This window comes from Mesoplodon densirostris, chromosome 16 (assembly GCF_025265405.1).
Source record: "Mesoplodon densirostris isolate mMesDen1 chromosome 16, mMesDen1 primary haplotype, whole genome shotgun sequence".
Lineage (NCBI taxonomy): Eukaryota > Metazoa > Chordata > Mammalia > Artiodactyla > Ziphiidae > Mesoplodon > Mesoplodon densirostris.
This window is the reverse complement of record NC_082676.1, coordinates 50,977,287-50,996,576: the sequence shown is the minus strand read 5'-3', so window position 1 is coordinate 50,996,576 and position 19,290 is coordinate 50,977,287. Positions and strand designations below refer to the sequence as shown.

At 40.5% G+C, this 19,290-nt stretch overlaps 1 protein-coding gene across 7 annotated transcripts in view; it reads left to right on the top strand.

The window, feature by feature from the left end:
• REXO5 (RNA exonuclease 5) overlaps positions 1-18,593 on the top strand; it is a 70,753-nt gene extending 52,160 nt beyond the window's left edge. For 6 of the 7 annotated variants that reach the window (XM_060077906.1, XM_060077904.1, XM_060077905.1 and 3 more), the window contains exons 14-20: positions 8,817-8,921; positions 9,419-9,556; positions 12,980-13,072; positions 13,705-13,921; positions 14,165-14,349; positions 15,251-15,369; positions 18,279-18,593. In XM_060077906.1, coding sequence (XP_059933889.1) covers positions 8,817-8,921; positions 9,419-9,556; positions 12,980-13,072; positions 13,705-13,921; positions 14,165-14,349; positions 15,251-15,369; positions 18,279-18,360 — 939 coding nt within the window. In that variant the 3' untranslated portion in view covers positions 18,361-18,593. The remainder of the gene's footprint in view (positions 1-8,816; positions 8,922-9,418; positions 9,557-12,979; positions 13,073-13,704; positions 13,922-14,164; positions 14,350-15,250; positions 15,370-18,278) is intronic. The other variant, XM_060077907.1, reaches the window with a different exon arrangement.
• Positions 18,594-19,290: the final 697 nt, after the last annotated feature.

The following is a 19,290-nucleotide window of genomic DNA, read 5'->3' as shown; positions in this document are numbered from 1 at the left end:
TATATGTTATATGCCCATTAACATAGGCATATAGTTATTTTTTTCATGTTTTTGTCATTTAAGTTCTGAATAAGAATTAAAAGTGAATTTAGGCACCAAAGTTACATTAATACAGGTTATTATATGTGTCCATGTATTACCTTAACTGGAAAACTTTTTCATGTTGTTGTCTAGTATCCTTTCATCTTGAAGGACTCCCTTTAGCATTTCTTATAAGAGCAGGCCTAGTGATAATAAACTTTCTCAACTTTTTTTTTCCCCTGCATTTTTGAAGCATAGTTTTGCTGGATACAGTTTTCTTGGTTGATGGTTATTTTTTGTTTTTGTCTTCTTTTTTTGGTTGATGGTTTTTTTATTTTATCACTTTGAATATAACATGCCACTCTCTTCTGGCCTGCAAGGTTTCTGTTAAGAAATCCACTGATAATCCTATGAAAGCTTCCTTGTATGTGATGATTTGCTTTTCTCTTCCTGCTTCCAAGATTCTCTAATTTTGACTTTTAACAATTTGATTGTAATGTGTCTTTGTGTGGGTCTCTTTGGATTTATCTTTCTTGGAGATCTCTCAGCTTATTGAATTTGTATGTTCATTTCTTTCCTCAGATATGGAGGGTTTTCAGCCATTATTTCTTCAAATAAGTTCTCTGCTCCTTTCTCTCTTCTTCTGGGACTCCTATAATTTGTAAATTGGTCCTAAAGATGGTGTCCCAAAGGCTCTTAGACTCTGTTTCCTTTTCTTCATTCTTTTTTTTTTTTTTTTGCTTTAACTTAATGACTTCAAAGATCTGTTTTCAAGTTTGCCTGAGCAAGTCTGATGTTGAACCCCTTTAGTGAATCTTCCAACTCACTTAATGTGTTTTTCAGCTGCAGAATTTGTTTGGTTCTTTTTTTTTTTTTTGAATTTTATTTTATTTATTTTTTTATACAGCAGGTTCTTATATAAGTTACCTATTTTATACATATTATTGTATATATGTCAATCCCCAGCTCCCCCAATTCATCCCACCACCACATCCCCACCACCTGCTTTTCCCCCTTGGTGTCCATACATTTGTTCTCTACACCTGTGCCTCTATTTCTGCCTTGCAAACTGCTTCATCTGTACCATTTTTCTAGATTCCACATATATTCGTTAATATATGATACTTGTTTTTCTCTTTCAGACTTACTTCACTCTGTATGACAGTCTCTAGGTCCATCCACCTCTCTACAAATGACCCAATTTCGTTTCTTCTTATGGCTGAGTAATATTCCATTGTATATATGTACCACATCTTCTTTATCCATTTGTCTGTTGATGGGCATTTAGTTTGCTTCCATGACCTGGCTATTGTAAAGAGTGCTGCAATGAACACTGGGTTGCATGTGTCTTTTTGAACTATGGTTTTCTCTGGGTATATGCCCAGTAGTTGGATTGCTGGGTCATATGGTAATTCTATTCTTAGTTCTTTAAGGAACCTCCATACTGTTCTCCATAGTGGCTGTATCAGTTCACATTCCCACCAACAGTGCAAGAGGGTTCCCTTTTCTCCACACCCTCTCCAGCATTTGTTTGTAGATTTTCTGATGATGCCCATTCTAACCGGTGTGAGGTGGTAAACTCATTGTAGTTTTGATTTGCATTTCTCTAATAATCAGTGATGTTGAGCAGCTTTTCATGTGCCTCTTGGCCATCTGTATGTCTTCTTTGGAGAAATGTCTACTTAGTTCTTCTGCCCATTTTTTGATTGAGTTATTTGTTTTTTTAATATTGAGCTGCATGTGCTATTTATATATTTTGGAGATTAGTCCTTTGTCCATTGATTTGTTTGCAAATATTTTCTCCCATCCTGAGGGTTGTCTTTTCATCCTGTTTCTAGTTTCCTTTGCTGTGCAAAAGCTTTTAAGTCTCATTAGGTCCCATTTGTTTATTTATGTTTTTATTTCCATTACTCTAGGAGGTGGATCAAAAAAGATCTTGCTGTGATTTATGTCAGAGTGTTCTACCTGTGTTTTCCTCTAAGAATTTTATAGTGTCTGGTCTTACATTTAGGTCTCTAATTCATATTGAGTTTATTTTTGTGTATGGTGTTAGGGAGTTTTCTAATTTCATTCTTTTACATGTAGCTGTCCAGTTTTCCCAGCACCACTTATTGAAGAGACTGTCTTTTCTCCGTTGTATATCCTTGCCTCCTTTGCCATAGGTTAGTTCACCATAGGTGCATGGGTTTATCTCTGGGCTTTCTATCCTGTTCCATTGACCTGTATTTCTGTTTTTGTGCCACTACCATATTGTCTCGATGTCTGTAGCTTTGTAGTATAGTCTGAATCACAGAGTCTGATTCCTCCAGCTCCATTTTTTTCCCTCAAGACTGCTTTGGCTATTCGGGATCTTTTGTGTCTCCGTACAAATTTTAAGATTTTTTGTTCTAGTTCCATAAAAAATACCATTGGTAATTTGATAGGGATTGCATTGAATCTCTAGATTGTTTTGGGTAGTGTAGTCATTTTCACAATATTGATTTCTCCAGTGCAAGAACATGGTATATCTCTCCATTTGTTGGTATCATCTTTAATTTCTTTCATCAGTGTCTTATAGTTTTCTGCATACAGGTCTTTTGTCTCCCTAGGTAGGTTTATTCCAAGATATTTTATTCTTTTTGTTGCAGTGGTGAATGGGATTGTTTCCTTAATTTCTCTTCTGATTTTTCATTGTTAGTGTATAGGAATGCAGGAGATTTCTGTGCATTAATTTTGTATCCTGCAACTTTACTAAATTCATTGATTAGCTCTACTAGTTTTCTGGTGGCATCTTTAGGATTATCTATGTAGAGTGTCATGTCATCTAGAAACAGTGACAGTTTGACGTCTTCTTTTCCAATTTGTATTCCTTTTATTTCTTTTTCTCCTCTGATCGCCGTGGCTAGGACTTCCAAAACTATGTTGAATAATAGTGGCGAGAGTGGACATCCTTGTCTTGTTTCTGATCTTAGAGGAAATGCTTTCAGTTTTTCACCATTGAGAAAGATGTTTGCTGTGGGTTTGTTGTATGTGACCTTTATTATGTTGAGGTAGGTTCCCTCTGTGCCCACTTTCTGAAGAGTTTTTATCATAAATGGTGTTGAATTTTGTCAAAAGCTTTTTCTGCATCTATTGAGATGATCATATGGTTTTCATTCTTCAATATGTTAATATGTTGTATCTCATTGATTGGGTTGCATATATTGAAGAATCCTTGCATCCCTGGGATAAATCCCACTTGATCATGGTGTATGATCCTTTTAATGTGTTGCTGCATTCGGTTTGTTAGTATTTTGTTGAGGATTTTTGCATCTATATTCATCAGGGATATTGGTCTGTAATTTTCTTTTTTTGTAGTATCTTTGTCTGGTTTTGGTATCAGGGTGATGGTTGGCCTCGTAGAATGAGTTTGGGAGTGTTCCTTCCTCTGCAGTTCTTTGGAAGCGTTTGAGAAGGATAGGTCTTCTCTAAATATTTGATAGAATTCACCTGTGAAGCCATCTGGTCCTGGACTTTTGTTTGTTGGAAGATTTTTAATCACAGTTTCACTTTCATTACTTGTGATTGGTCTGTTCATTTTTTCTGTTTCTTCCTGGTTCAGTCTTGGAAGGTTACACGTTTCTAAGAATTTGTCCATGTCTTCCAGGTTGTCCATTTTATTGGCATAGAGTTGCTTGCAGTTGTCTCTTACGATGCTTTGTATGTCTGGGGTGTCAGTTGTAACTTCTCCTTTTTCCTTACTAATGTTATTGATTTGAGTCCTCTCCCTCTTTTCCTTGATGAGTCTGGCTAAAGGTTTATCAATTTTGTTTTTCTTCTCAAAGAACCAGCTTTTAGTTTTATTGATCGTTGCTACTGTTTTCTTTGTTTCTCTTTCATTTATTTCTGCTCTGATCTTTACAATTTCTTTCCCTCTACTAACTTTGGGTTTTGTTTGTTCTTCTTTCTCTAGTTCCTTTAGGTGTAAGGTTAGATTGTTTATTTGAGATTTTTCTTGTTTCTTGAGGTAGGCTTCTATTGCTATAAACTTCCCTCTTAGAACTGCTTTTGCAGCATCCCATAGGTTTTGGATCATCGTGTTTTTGTTGTCATTTGTTTCTAGGTATTTCTTGATTTCCTCTTTGATTTCTTCAGTGATCTCTTGGTTATTTAGTAACGTATTGTTTAGCCTCCACATGTTTGTGTTTTTTATGTTTTTTTCCCTATAATTTATTTCTAATCTCATAGCGTTGTGCTCAGAAAAGATGCTTGATATGATTTCAATTTTCTTAAATTTACTAAGGCTTGATTTGTGACCCAAAATGTGATCTATCCTGAGGAATGTTCCGTGTGCACTTGAGAAGAAAGTGTAATCTCCTGTTTTCGGATAGAATGTCCCATAAATATCAATTAAATCTTTCTGGTCTATTGTGTCATTTAAAGCTTGTGTTTCCTTATTAATCTTCTGTCTGGATGATCTGTCCATTGGTGTAAGTGAGGTGTTAAAGTCCCCCACTGTTAATTGTGTTACTGTTGATTTCCTCTTTTATAGCTGTTAGCATTTGCCCTATGTATTGAGTTGCTCCTATGTTGGGTGCATATATTTTATAATTGTTATATCTTCTTCTTGGATTGATCCCTTGATTATTATGTAGTGTCTTTTCTTGTCTCTTGTAACATTCTTTAAAGTCTATTTTGTCTGATACGAATATTGCTACTCCAGCTTTCTTTTGATTCCCATTTGCATGGAATATCTTTTTCCATCCATTCACTTTCAGTCTGTATGTGTCCCTAGGTCTGACGTGGGTCTCTTTAGACAGCATATATATGGGTCTTGTTTTTGTATCCATTCAGTGAGCCTGTGTCTTTTGGTTGGAGCATTTAATCCATTCACATGTAAGGTAATTATCGATATGTTCCTGTTACCATTTTCTTAATTATTTTGGGTTTGTTTTTGTATGTCCTTGTCTTCTGTGTTTCCCACTTAGAGAAGTTCCTTTAGCATTTGTTGTAGAGCTGGCTTGGTGGTGCTGAATTCTTTTAGCTTTTGCTTGTCTGTAAAGCTTTTGATTTCTCCGTCAATCTGAATGAGATCCTTGCTGGGTAGAGCAATCTTGGTTGTAGGTTCTTCCCTTTCATCACTTTAAATATATTGTGCCACCCTCTTCTGGCTTGTAGAGTTTCTGCTAAGGAATCAGCTGTTAACCTTATGGGGATTCCTTTGTATGTTATTTGTCGGTTTTCCCTTGTTGCTTTTAATAATTTTTCTTTGTCTTTAATTTTTGTCAATTTGATTACTACGTGTCTCGGCATATTTCTCCTTGGGTTTATCCTGCTTGGGACTCTCTGTGCTTCCTGGACTTGGCTGGCTATTTCCTTCCCCATGTTAGGGAAGTTTTCAACTATAATCTCTTCAAATATTTTTTCAGGTCCTTTCCCTCTCTCTTTTCCTTCTGGGACCCCTAGAATGCTAATGTTGGTGCGTTCAGTGTTGTCCCAGAGGTCTCTTAGGCTGTCTTCATTTCTTTTCATTCTTTTTTCCTTTATTCTGTTCTGCGGCAGTGAATTCCACCTTTCTGTCTTCCAGGTCACTTATCTGTTCTTCTGCCTCAGTTGTTCTGCTGTTGATTCCTTCTAGTGTATTTTTTTATATATATATAAATTTACTTATTTGTTTATTTATTTATTTTTGGCTGTGTTGGGTCTTCATTTCTGTGCGAGGGCTTTCTCTAGTTGCGGCAAGTGGGGGCCACTCTTCATCGCGGTGCGCGGGCCTCTCACTGTCGCGGCCTCTCTTGTTGCAGAGCACAGGCTCCAGACACACAGGTTCAGTAGTTGTGGCTCACGGGCCTACTTGCTCCGCGGCATGTGGGTTCTTCCCAGACCAGGGCTCAAACCCGTGTCCCCTGCATTGGCAGGCAGATTCTCAACCACTGCGCCACCAGGGAAGCCCTACTGTATTTTTCATTTCAATTGTTGTATTGTTCATCTCTGTTTGTTTGTTCTTTCATTCTTCTAGGTGTTTGTTCTTTCATTCTTCTAGGTCTTTGTTAAACACGTCTTGCATCTACTCGATCTTTGCCTCCATTCTTTTTCCAAGGTCCTGGATCATCTTTACTATCATTATTCTGAATTCTTTTTCTGGAAGGTTGCCTATCTCCACTTCATTTAGTTGTTTTTCTGGGGTTTTATCTTGTTCCTTCATCTGGTAAAAAGTCTTCTGCCTTTTCATTTTGTTTCTGTGAGTGTGGTTTACATTCCACAGGCTGCAGGATTGTAGTTCTTGCTTCTGCTGTCTGCCCTCTGGTGGATGAGGCTATCTAAGAGGCTTGTGCAAGCTTCCTGATGGGAGGGACTGGTGGTGGGTAGAGCTGGGTGTTGCTCTGGTGGGCAGAGTTCAGTAAAACTTTAATCTGCTTGTCTGCTGATGGGTGGGGCTGAGTTCCCTCCCTGTGGGTTGTTTGGCCTGAGGCAACCTAGCACTGGAACCTACAGACTCTTTGGTGGGGTTAATGGCCGACTCTTGGGAGGGCTAATGCCAACGAGTACTTCCCAGAACTTCTGCTGCCAGCGTCCTTGTCCCTGGGGTGAGCCACAGTCACCCCCTCGCCTCTGCAGGAGACCCTCGAACACTAGCATGTAGGTCTGGTTCAGTCTCCTATGGGGTCACTGCTCCTTTCCCAGGGTCCTGATGAACACACTACTTTGTGTGTGCCCTCCAAGAGTGGAGTCTCTGTTTCTCCCAGTCCTGTCAGAGTCCTGCAGTCAAATCCCGCCAGCCTTCAAAGTCTAATTCTGTGGGAATTCCTCCTCCTGTTTCCAGACCCCCAGGTTAGGAAGCATGACGTGGGGCTCAGAACCTTCACTCCCATGGGTGGGCTTCTGTGGTATAATTGTTCTTCATTTTGTGAGTCACCCACCCAGCGGTTATCGGATTTGATTTTATTGTGATTGGGCCACTCCTACCATCTCATTGTGCCTTCTCCTTTGTCTTTGGACTGGACGTGAGTTATCTTTTTTGGTGAGTTCCAGTGTCTTCCTATCAATGATTGTTCAGCAGTTAGTTGTGATTACGGTGCTCTTGCAAGAGGCATGAGTGCATGTCCTTCTACTCCACCATCTTCTCAGGAAATTTTTAGGAGACATCCATTTTACAACATATAATAGCTGTTTCTCACCTCCCCACCACCACTCCAAGAGGAGGGGGCAGGCAGGCGGATTGGTGGCACTGCACACTGGCAGCCCGTGGCCCTGCTGGCCCGTGCTCGGCCGGCCGCTCCACCCCACTGCCATTTCCTCCACCGCCGCAGTGTGTGTCTGATTCTTTTTTATAGTTGCTGTCTCTTTAATGAAATACTCATTTTGTTCATGCATAATTTTCCGATTCCATTAGTTGTCTGTCTATCTTTGTTCCCTTTTAGTTCTTTTTTTTTTTTTTTTTGTCAACTACCTCTCCAATTGTTAGTGCCTGGCATGGTGGAAGGGTAGACTTTCACTAATCAGCTCAGCCTGAGGTTTCAGGACCTCTCAAACATACTTTGAGGATGTGTCTTCTCTGAGCTTGTGCAGGTGCTTTTAGTTGTCTCATATTCCCTGAGCAGCTTGTCCCTGTTTCTCCTCAGAGCTTGCAATCTGTTGCTCCTCCTGACATCTGCCTTTGTAACTGCAGCTCTAATGTGCTATGGTGATTGGCATATGTTTTCAGTGGCTTCCAAACAAGGCTGCCAGTCCTGTCAGTGCTCTGAGTCAGGTGAGACAGAAACTAGTCTCTCAGGCAGTGCCCAGCCTAGCCATGACATTGGCTGCATGGTCCACTCTTGTTTCTGTCCAGAGGGAAGATCCCCAGTGTGGGAAATTTCCTCTGTGTCGAGCCCTGCTGGGTCAGATAGGGGAAGGGACAGATGGGTACACAAAACTACATATTTTCCTTTCCCTTTTGCTGGAGTCCCTTCTGGTTGTTGTTGTTGTTGTTTCTGGGTGCTGTAACTTCTCGACTGGTCTCTAGAGTTGTTGCAAAGGTATTCTGGTCTATATAGTGTTAACTCGGTGTCTATGGAAAACTGAGGGCTTAAAGCTTCCTTGTACTCTATCTTGCTGATGTCATGCTCTCTTTTTCTTTTTTTAAAGTGTTGGGGTTTTTTTTGAGAAAGATGTGCTGGGAAAAATAAGTTTATAATGCTCTTGGGAGGGACTGGTATTTGTTTTATTTTTTTTCCCCCCGCAGGATCCTTAATTTCCCTCCTGATTTCTTTATTTCCTTCTTTTCCTTCACTGCAGTGTCTCCAGCAGGGTATTGCCTTTTCTCTGTATATCTGATTCTTCCCCAGAAGCACTGCTTCTCTGAGGCTGTCAAGTCTCTTCCTCGTAGTTAAGTGCTTGAACTATCAAAGTTGTGACCTGTGTTCATTATTTTGGCATTTTGTCGTACTTTCTTTCTGTGGCTGATTTTGTTTGTTTCATCCAAGTCTTCCACGCCCCTTGATTTTTTTTACCCCCCAGAGTCTCTTGCATCTCTTCTCCCTCTCTTTATTCACAGGCTTGCAGAATTTAACTTGTTTCTTTACTTAGAGGTAATTTGAAGATTGTAGTAGCCTGCTTCTTAGTAATGCTAAAGATCTGGGTCATATGTGATTCTGTTTATTCTCTTTCCTGATTATATGGTTTTTCTACAAGGCTGTGTGGTGTCACCATTTTCTTCTGGACCTTGAAGTCAGCCTCATATTGCTTTTCAATATGGGTAAAAAGACAACCATTGTTTATATTACTGTGGCTCACCTCCATGAGCCATAGTAGACTATTAGGTTCCTGCTTCATCCAGGCTGTGCTGTTTTCTGCAGGTTCTTGAGCAGGCTAGAGTGGAAATCCCCCTGTTTACCTTCAGCATCGTGCAGTTCTCTTTTGAACCCTTTCCACCCAACCTCAGTGAGGAGATGAGCAAAACAGTAAGTGAATGGGTTCTGCTAGATGATTTATTTGACCTGTTATAATCTCCCCCCATTAAGGAAAGTAATACATACTTCATTAAGTTTACTGTATACTTCTCTAAATTTTTTCTGTATGTATCAATATATTACCATTTTCATTTTTATAAAAATGGGAATCAGACTATATATACTGTTTTGCAACTTTATTTTTTCCTTTAACAGTATATCTTACCCATCTGTTCATAACACTATATAATCTTATTTCCCTTGTGCTGCATAGTTTTCCATTGTATGATATACCTATTTTCAGCATTTGCACTTTATAAATTTTTGCTATTCCAAATAATGATGCAATGAAATCCCTGTATACAAATCCTTGTACATTTGGCAGGTGTTTGTGTTAAGAAATTCCTTGAAAGGAATTATCCCATGTTTTGACTCATGATTTCTTTAGATTTGACTTAATTCTCTTTCCACATCCACCTCCTTACTATATTCTGTTGTTTTTCTTATAGATGAAGATCAAGTGGATGGAGATGTCAACTGTCTATGCTGGGCCATTTAGCAAATACTGTAACCTTATTGCTCTGAAGAGGCTGTTTAAGAGTTTTGGTCCAGTCCGGTCAGTGACTCTTATTCTTGAAACCCACCAGGTAATGAGACAAGAAAACTTAGATTTTGACCTTCTAATCTGGTGTGGGAAATTCAGATGCCTTCTAGGGTCCTTCAAGTATTAGTGATTTGAGCTTGATTGTCACCAACTGGAATGTGAGACATGCTCTGTCTCATGGGAACAGTGTTGACCCATAAGCATGTGTGCCCCATATTGCCAGATCTTCTGATTTTTTTTTTTTGAGAATCGAGAAATCTGCCAATTTTCATGTTGTTGGCTCCAATTTTCTTAAATATTATGTAGGCCAGACAAAAAATATGTCTAGTGGTTTAATGTAGTTTATGGGCTTCATGCTTGTGACTTCAGCTTTAAATGATAAAATGCCCTTTCAGGGCCTCCCTGGTGGCGCAAGTGGTTGAGAGTCCGCCTGCCGATGCAGGGGATACGGGTTCGTGCCCCGGTCTGGGAGGATCCCATATGCCGCGGAGCGGCTGGGCCCGTGAGCCATGGCCGCTGGGCCTGCGCGTCCGGAGCCTGCGCGTCCGGAGCCTGTGCTCCGCAACGGGGGAGGCCACAACAGTGAGAGGCCCGCATACCGCAAAAAAAAAAAAAAAATGCCCTTTCAAAAACAGCAGTAGCTTCCATGTGCCAGGAAGTCTGTAGGGCTTAAATCCAAAGTAGGCTCATAGCTGGGTTAAGGTACTAGAGGAGTAGGACTTTTTGTTGTTGTTGCTGTTAGCTCTCCAATCTCTTGGAGTAAGTTTTGTTTATTAGTTTGTTACTTACATAAAAACCCTATAAAGAGTTTAATTATATTTACTTTTTAAGAAATAATACTTGTATATAGTTTAAAAAATTCATACTTTTTAAAAGGATGTAATGAGTAAGCCTCTATCTTCATGGTCATAGCAGGAAGTCAGATAAAGACTAAAGTTACTATATGAAGCAATAACAACATTATAAACACTATGAGACAGGAAGCCATGAAAAGAATTGAAAATAAAAACTTATAACAGAATATCTGTAGAATGATATACAATAACTGGTAACAGTGAAGGCCTCCAGGGAGAGAGGAGGTGACTGGGAACAGGGGTTAGGGGAAGACTTTTCACTGTAAATTTTTTTATACCTTTAGAATTTCGATATAGGCAACTATTAATCTGGTGCATTAAACTATTATGTGTAATAGCTAATAATATAACTAATAACTATTAGGTTTAGTAACTATTAAAGTGAAGCAAAAATTAAAGTCTCCAAAGTGATCTAACTGCAGAATCCTAGATGTTTAAAATGTGCTTTCCCCAAATCTTTTATTGTCTTTCCTACACGTAAAAACAGAAATAAAAAGATCATCCCTGGGAACATAGACTGAGGGACTGGAAAGGGTATTCAAGGGACTGTAACTCCTTCCTGTAAGTCGTCTTGTCTTTTTTTCTTTTTTCCTTTCTTTTTGTAAAGTATACATAAAATTTGCCTTTTAAACCATTTTTACATATAGTTCAGTGTTATTAAGTACATTCTCTCTAGAACTTTTTCATCATCCCATACTGAAACTCTGTACCCTTTAAACAGTAACTCCCCAGTCCCGTTTCTCCCAGGCCTATTAACTACTATTGTATTTCCTGTCTTATAAATTTGACTACTCTATGTATATCATATAATTGGAATCCTACAATATTTGTCCTTTTGTGTCTGGCTTATTTCACTTAGCATAATGTCTTCAGGTTTCACCCATGATGTAGTATGTATCAGAATTTCATTTCTTTTCAAGGCTTAATTATATTCCATTGTATGATTATACCACATTTTGTTTATGTATTCGTCCATCGATGAACATTTGGATTGTTTCCACGTTTTAGCCATCCTGAATAATGCTACTATGAAATGAACATGGATGTACAAGTATTTGTTTGAGTCCCTGATTTCAGTTCTTTTGGGTGATATACACAGATGTGGAATTTCTGGGTTAAATGATAATTCATTTCATTTTTTGAGGAACTGCCATACTGTTTTCTATAGCAGCTATACCATTTTACATTCCCACCCGCAATGCCAAGGGTTCCAACTTCTCCATATTCCAGCTGACACTTGGGTTTCTTTTGTTTTTGTCTTTTTTGTTGTTTGTTTGTTTTTGTTTTTGGCTGCGCCCCATGTGGGATCTTAGTTCCCCGACCAGGGAACAAACCTGTGCCCCCTGCATTGGAAGCTAGGGGGTCCTAACCACTGGACCGCCAGGAATTCCCCTGACACTTGGCTTTTTTGTTGTTGTTTTTGGTTTGGGGGGGGGTTGTTTAGATAGTAGCCATCCTAATGGATGTGAAGTATTAATAGTATCTCATGGTTTTGACTTGCAGCTCCCTAATGATTAGTGATGTTGAGCATTTCTTTGTATGCTTATTGGCCATTGGTATATCTTCTTTGGAGAAATGTCTATGCAAGTCCTTTGCCTATTTTTTAATTGGGTTGATTTTCTTGTGTTGAGTTTTTGGAGTTCTCTATATATTTTATATCTGAATCCTTCAGTAGATACGTGATTTGCAAATATTTTCTCCCATTCTTTCTGCTGCCTTTTGACATTGTTGATGGTTGTTCTCTGATACACCTTTTAACTTTGATAAAGTTTAACTTCTCATATTTTTTTTGTTGCCTGTGCCTTTGGTGTCATATTCAGGAAATCATTGCCAAATCCAGTAAGATGAAGCTTTTCTATGGGAGCACTTTAATCTCCATGATGATGCTGTGGCTCAGACCGTCACATAGATTTAGATACTCTGGTGTTAATCAAGTGCAAAAGCAGTCAATTTGAAGATGCAAATCCAGTGGAAGAACTTAACCTCCCCAAGCTTGTAGGAAAGCTGCTTGTCTAAAATTAAGCTAATAAGGCAAATGGGAATCTCTACCTGTGACTTGCAGCGGTAACTTTAGTGATTAATAATAAATGGTATGGGGGCTTCTCTGGTGGCGCAGTGGTTGAGAGTCTGCCTGCCAATTCAGGGGACATGGGTTCGTGCCCCAGTCCAGGAAGATCCCACATGCCGTGGAGCGGCTGGGCCCGTGAGCCATGGCCACTGAGCTTGCGTATCTGGAGCCTGTGCTCCGCAACGGGAGAGGCCACAACAGTGAGAGGCCCGCATACCGCAAAAAATAATAATAATAATAATAATAATAAATGGTGTGAACAGCAAGTTGGGTAGTAAAGAATTTGTTAGTGCTTTCCCCATACCACCTAGGGAGAGAAGCCTTCAATTTTAAGTGACAAGATTATTTTCTGAGAAACCAAGCCCTGAACCATGATGATTCCACTTAAAATTGATGGTCTGTGATCACTGTCTAGCCCAACACATCAAGAACATCCATTCTCGTGGCTCTGGCCACTGTAATTTAGGTGGGCCCCGTTCCTAGCCCCGTCTCTGGCAGTTTGAGCCTGGAAAGCAAAAGTAAGGAAATCTTGATTTTTCTGCAGCCACATCTCTGTATACAATACGAAGTCCTGGAAGGTGCCCAGCTGGCCATAGAGTCTTTGGATGGCAGCCTGGTAGAAGGTACCTGCATCAAGGTAGGGTTGCCAGAGAAAGCATAAAGTAGTACACTTCACTCAATCCTGTATTTTCAATACTTGTATTTACTCAAGCCTGTATTTACAGCGCCCTAAGACATAACAGCTTAGGCAAGCACCCTCGAGAGGCTTAAGACACAAGATTTTCTGTTATGGAAAGCCTTCAGCCAAGGCCGGCATTCTTATAGTGGTGACCTAAGACATGATATCTTTTCATTTTTGTCAAAATCAGCCTGGGCTACATCTTCCATGTACTCTTTATCACTACTTAGGCCCCAAATGGTTTGTTCAGGGTGGTTTTTTTTGTGGTTGCCCTTTAGCTTTCAGGGGAATCAAGTGGTATTTTGATGTTTCTTATGCAATTAAACAATTTCATTGGTGTAGAAGGCAGAGAACTGATTGCAGTTGGTGGGGGAGAGAAGGAAAGGGAAGAGAGTATTATTTACACAAAAGTATTTACATTTTGTATTAATTTATCTATTAAGTTTCTACCATAGTCCTTTGGGGCAGTTATCATTAGGTTCCTTGTATAGATAAGGAAGCTGCAGAATTAAGCTATTTGCTAGTATGTAACAGGCCTGGGGTTTGAAGTGGTGACTTTTCTACCATTAATGCCATCTTTCCTTGGTTAGGTACAGAGGCCTGTGACAGAGCTCACCCTTGATTGTGACACCCTTGTGAATGAGCTGGAACAAGATTCTGAGAACCGAGGTACTATATACCTGTCTGGAGTGAGTGAAACCTTCAAGGAACACCTGTTGCAACAGTCCAGCCTCTTCCTGGGCCTGGAAGCTGTGATCTTGCCTAAAGATCTTAAAAATGGAAAGCAGAAAAAATTCTGTTTCTTGAGTAAGTCTATTGCCATCGAATATAGCCTTGGGGAAAGAGATTAGAGATGGTGGTAACATGAGGTCAGAGAAAGGAAATGTTCAACAAGTAATCCCTCCTGGGCTGGACCAGGTCAACATCTGATTTTGTCCTTCTCCCCTGGCTCTGGATGGGCTCCAGCTTGGATGGTGATCAGGTTTTTTTGTTTTTGTTTTTGTTTTTGTTTTGGTCCTTAATAACTGAAGGGGGTATTCTTGTTTTCAGGATTCAAAACTTTTGGCAATGCCCAGAGGGCCCTTGGCATTCTCACAGGCAAGAACTGGAAGCTGAAAGGCAGGCATGCCCTAACCCCCAGGCACCTCCATTTATGGCTCAGGGGCTTACCTCCTGAATCAAGGCCCCCAGGGCTTCGTGTCATACCTTCCCCCTCGGAGCAGGAGGCCTTGCAGGTGAGTGATTAAATGTATCCTGGGGTTAGCGGGGAAAGGTAGCTAGCTACCTTGGTTTGCTGGCTCTGGTGGTTGGCCTTCTGATGTTTATGGAAATTAGACAGGATAGTCCTGCTCAAGTAACACTTAAGCCTTCAATCTTTTTTTTCCTGCCCTGCCACTAGTCTTACTTCACTCTCCAGTGTCTTCCAGCCCTGGACACACCTTTCTTTCTCCAAGATCTCTTATACTTTTGCCCCCTCCAAACTTGCTAAAATCAGGTTTTCCAGGTGTCTCTCCAAGGGACTTTGCGAGGTTAATACAGGAAGTTGGAGAGCTGGACAAGTCTTTAGTGATCTAGGGTTTCCTGAGTACATACATACACAATATGATTTTTGGTGGTCATAGATGGACCTCTTTTTTTCACTTTTATTGTTATGAACTTGTTTTTCTAACATTCATTAAAGTATGCAACCACCACATTGAATGTGTGATTTCATGTATAGTATTACTTAGACGAAGCTAAGGAAGAAATTGATAAAGAAAACCATTAGGGAATATGCAACAGAAGGGTGAAGATAGAAGGTGAATGGTTTAAGTTTGGGAAGCCCTGCCGTAGTCTAATGTCCCACACTTAGCAGATGAGAAATAGACACCAGAGCTGGTGAGTGACCTTGTCCAGGTCACAGAGGCCAGACTAGAGCTCTCCTTAGTGATTTGGTTTCCCTAACTCAGGACCCTAAACTGACTTGGAGGTCTGGGGATGCTGGAGTGGACAAGGAACCCTGCAGTATAGACTCTGGCTTCAGACTGAGGATTTGTACAGAGCCTTTCCCGGGAGCCTGAGGAGGAATGTTGCAGTCCCTCCAAAGGTCAGCGGTGGGTACTCTGACTGAGTGTCAACACCGGGCTTTGATTCTAGATGCTGAAGGTGGACCACCCAAAGATAGCAGTCTGGCACTGGGGCAGGAAGATACGAAAGCTCTACCACAGCCTGTGCTCAGGCACCCTCTGCCTCATCCTGCTGCCAGGAACTGAGAGGTAAGGACTGAAGGGTTGCCCCTTCATGATTCTGACCTCTGGACTCTCTGGACTTAAGCTTTTCTTGGAGAAAAGCCTTTTGTTGACGTCCAGGCACATAAACGAAAACTGAAATGAATCATCTCTTAACTCTCACAGCTCTAAGAGAGAGGTACTGTCTCCCCATGTTACTCATATTTGCTCTTACAACTACACTTAGTGGTCCCTCAGGGAGACAGCTCATCCCGGTTTAAAGGCAGAGGTCTTAGGTCCTGCAGCCTCTCTGGAACAAGAGGCACTTGAGTAAACATGGTCAAGAAGTTCTAGGGCAAGGCCCAGGCTTAGATGTGACTATAACCTACCTTTGCCACATATCAGGAGTGTGTTCCTGCCTTCCCTGTCCTTGCCCCCTTTACCATTTCTGTTAACTTTTAAGAGATAGGGCTTGTTTTTCTGTTTCTAAGCCTGAGGAATACTGGAGCAGGACTCTGGGTCCAGTCACAGCTGTATCACCTATCTCTGCTGACAAGTAGTGGCCAGGCCACTTTCCCACTGTGGATCTCAATTTCCCTTTGGTAAAATGAGGGATTTGGAGTAAATCAGTAATTTTCAAATGCTTGAAACTATAAAACCCTTTCTTTAAAAGAAAAATTGATGTTAAATCTTTACTAAGGCATAAAGATGAGCAATTCTGAAATGGATGAGTAGGTATATGAATGAATGTGTATGCTGGGGGAGGAGAGAGAGGGGGAAAGAGTGCTTTTTCTGACAAAAGCACAGTTTGAAAATCACTGGATTGTATTATTTCTAAAGTCCCTTAAAATTCTGACATTCTAGGATTCTTTCACAGGCCCAAGGTCCCAGGTGGCAAAACATGAATGCCTCAGGCCTTGAAGCCTGGATCAGAAGTTAACTTCCTGTCATAAAATTCTTGTAACATGTATTAGGGCCACTAGTGAAACAGGCTACCTGCTGGGCAGCTTGAGAGAATTACAGTCCCTGAGAAACAGAAAAAAGTACTAGGTTTTACAGCAAAAAAAAAAAAAAAAAAAAAAAATCTTAGACTGATATACTTCAAACAGGCTTATGGGTAGACTTAACAGCAAGAGGTTTAAAAGTGACCAAAAATTGCCAAAGAAAGAAAAAAGAAAGCTTTTTGTTTAAGAGCTTGGACCCTGAGGGGCAAACTTGCCTGGATAAAACTTCTCAGAGCCAGTGTATGGAGGTAGGGGTAAAATACGGGTTTTCGTGTACCTAGTGGAATACTTAGCGTGTAGTTCCCCATTGTGTAGGTAAACTAAGCCAAGAGAGCGCCAAAGCTTTCTTCTTCCAGAAGTAGCTGGGATGTTCTCAGGGGATGAGGGCTTAGAGGAGGGAGCATTGGGTCAGGGAGCAAAAAAGGCTTAGGTTCTGACTGAGGCAGAGGTCCTAAGGCATGTTTGACAAGTCAGGAGAAAACTCTGGAAATAGCAAATCCTGTAGTAACAAAACCTGCTGTTACTCCTTTGTTTTAAAAGTTGCACTCTGATTTCCATAGCCATAATGATCAAACCCAGCAGCAGGAGCATGCATTTCCCCAGACTATAAGCTTGCTGTGTGACTGATTTCTCTGGGCCTCATCTGTGCACCTCTCTCCATGATGCCAGCAGATAACACTTGGGAAAGGGTAAAAGTGGCTCAGGAAGAAGGAGTAGCAAGGAGAGTAGAAGGTTTCCTCGTGCTGGGAGCCTGACTCAGCTCTTAATCCTTATATTTCTGGCGACTGCTAAAATTAATACTGAAAATATTAATAATTGCCATAATTCATTAAACCCTTAATGTGTCAAGTACTGCTAAGTGCTTTTGTATGCGGTTTTGGTTAAGGTTGTTGAATATCCATTTAACAAGATGAGAAAAAGGCTCAGATTAAGCAACTTGCCTAAGGTCACCCAGCTAGTAAGTGCACAATTAATATTTGAATTCTGATGGTCTCTAGGTCCAGAGCCACTCTCCAGCACTTAGAGCTCCAGTCCTCCATAGCCAAAAGGCCTGTGGCTTGTTAGCTTAAGTTCAGACATCAGGTGGAGACAGATTCTGTGTTTGTCTTTGCTCATTTCTGCCTCCTTTGCCTTGGAGAGCACCTCAGCGCTCTAACCCAATTCCAAGAATATTCACTACATGGTGGCAGGGAACTAATATGTACCGGATGACTCCTAAATTCTAAGCACTGTGCTAGGTGTTTTACAACATACATTATTAAAAGTTAACGTCTTGTAAAGTTTTTCAAACAGTGCCTGGCACGTGATAGGTGCTACAAAAGTGTTTTAAGTAAAGCAAACAAAATTCTAATAGCAGTTTAAAAGGATTCTGATGACAGACTGCCATTATTACCTGGTTTTGTCATTTAATGGTTGTGTGACTTGAGCAAGTTATATCATGCCTATAAGCCTGTTTTTTTATTTGAAAAGTGGATGTAACAATTGTATCTATATCAGTATCTATATAAGGTACACTAGCTGTTTGGAGGATTAAATGAGAACACATACAGAGTCCTAACTGCTTGACATGCAGTAGGTGCTCCATATATGTTAACATGTTAGCTATTATTGTCTGTAGTCCTCACAAAAGCCCTGTGAGATAGTAATTTAAATATTTAATATTTCTTTATAGTTGAAGAAACTGTCTTAGTTCGAGATCATTGACCCTTAGTTGAGATGTGCCTCACATCTGTTAAGTGGCAGAGCTATGATTTGATTCTAGGCATCTGGGACTAGTCAATATTCTTTCCATTGGACCATTTTCAGCAGGCAGCTTTCCATAAGCTGTCTACCTGCCTGCCCCCTGCCCCATGGAACATACGCCTATCAAAAAACCCACCTTTTTCCTCTTAGTCTATAACTATTCATTCAACCCTGTCGACAAAAACTATCGTTACTCCTCATCTGTTGCAGCACTCATGGATCACTCTCTGGCCTAGGACTGATGGGAATAAAAGATGAAGAGGAAGGCAACACCCCAAACAAGTGTTTGTGAGTCTGCCCACCATTTTCCATGTGCCACATTTCTTAATCCCTCATGAGCAATGGCAGAGAATTTGGTCAGGCTGCAGGCACTCCAGAGGCTGCCAGACCTCTATATAGTAGACAGTTTGTGGAAACATTGTACCAGCTTAAGGAGTCTAGTCCATTTATATGACATGTACAAATTTTCAATAAATGCCTAAAATTCAGACATTCCTCATCTTAAGACAAGGTGAGGGGAGGAAACCAGTTTGTACTTTCTTTGTGTCAGTGGGTTTATACGCAGGTATTACAGCAGGTGCTTATTTCATGTAGCACTCCTATTAAATGGTATACCGTATATAGGTAAGGAAACCAGGAGGAGTGACTTCTCTGTGGAGAAAACCCAGGTATTACGTAGTTTGTCAAAGTGGTAACATCTGTGAAGCAAATTTCTGTAAGGCAAAGTGTTTTCTATTAATGGCTTTTATAACATTGAAGGAAAAAGATAGGCTGACTGCGAATCTGGCAGGTCCACCAGAGCAAAGTTGAAGACTGACTCTTTTAGCTTTTAACCAATCCAGGAAGCCCCCTTTCAATTCAATTTTCAGGAATGCTTCCTTCCTTTCGGAGTGAGACTGCAGTGTTACCCTTTACCAACAGGTGCCTCCATCACACCAGGGCTCCCCCTTAGAAGCTTTAATTTCAGTAAAAGCCTTTGCTTTTTTTTTTTTATCAACTCTCAAATTGTCAACATTCTGTGTTGGAAAGGACATGGGCACAGGCACACACAGTTCCAAAACTGATAGAGATATTAGCTGCCCTCCAGAAGAGATGAATTAATCTGGCATGTAGTATGTATCATTACAAAAAATCTTGTTAAATTTCTGTCTACACTGGGACCCTGCAATTCCACTCCTAGAGTAATATCCTCAAAAACATGTATGGAGGAGATGTCATGGGG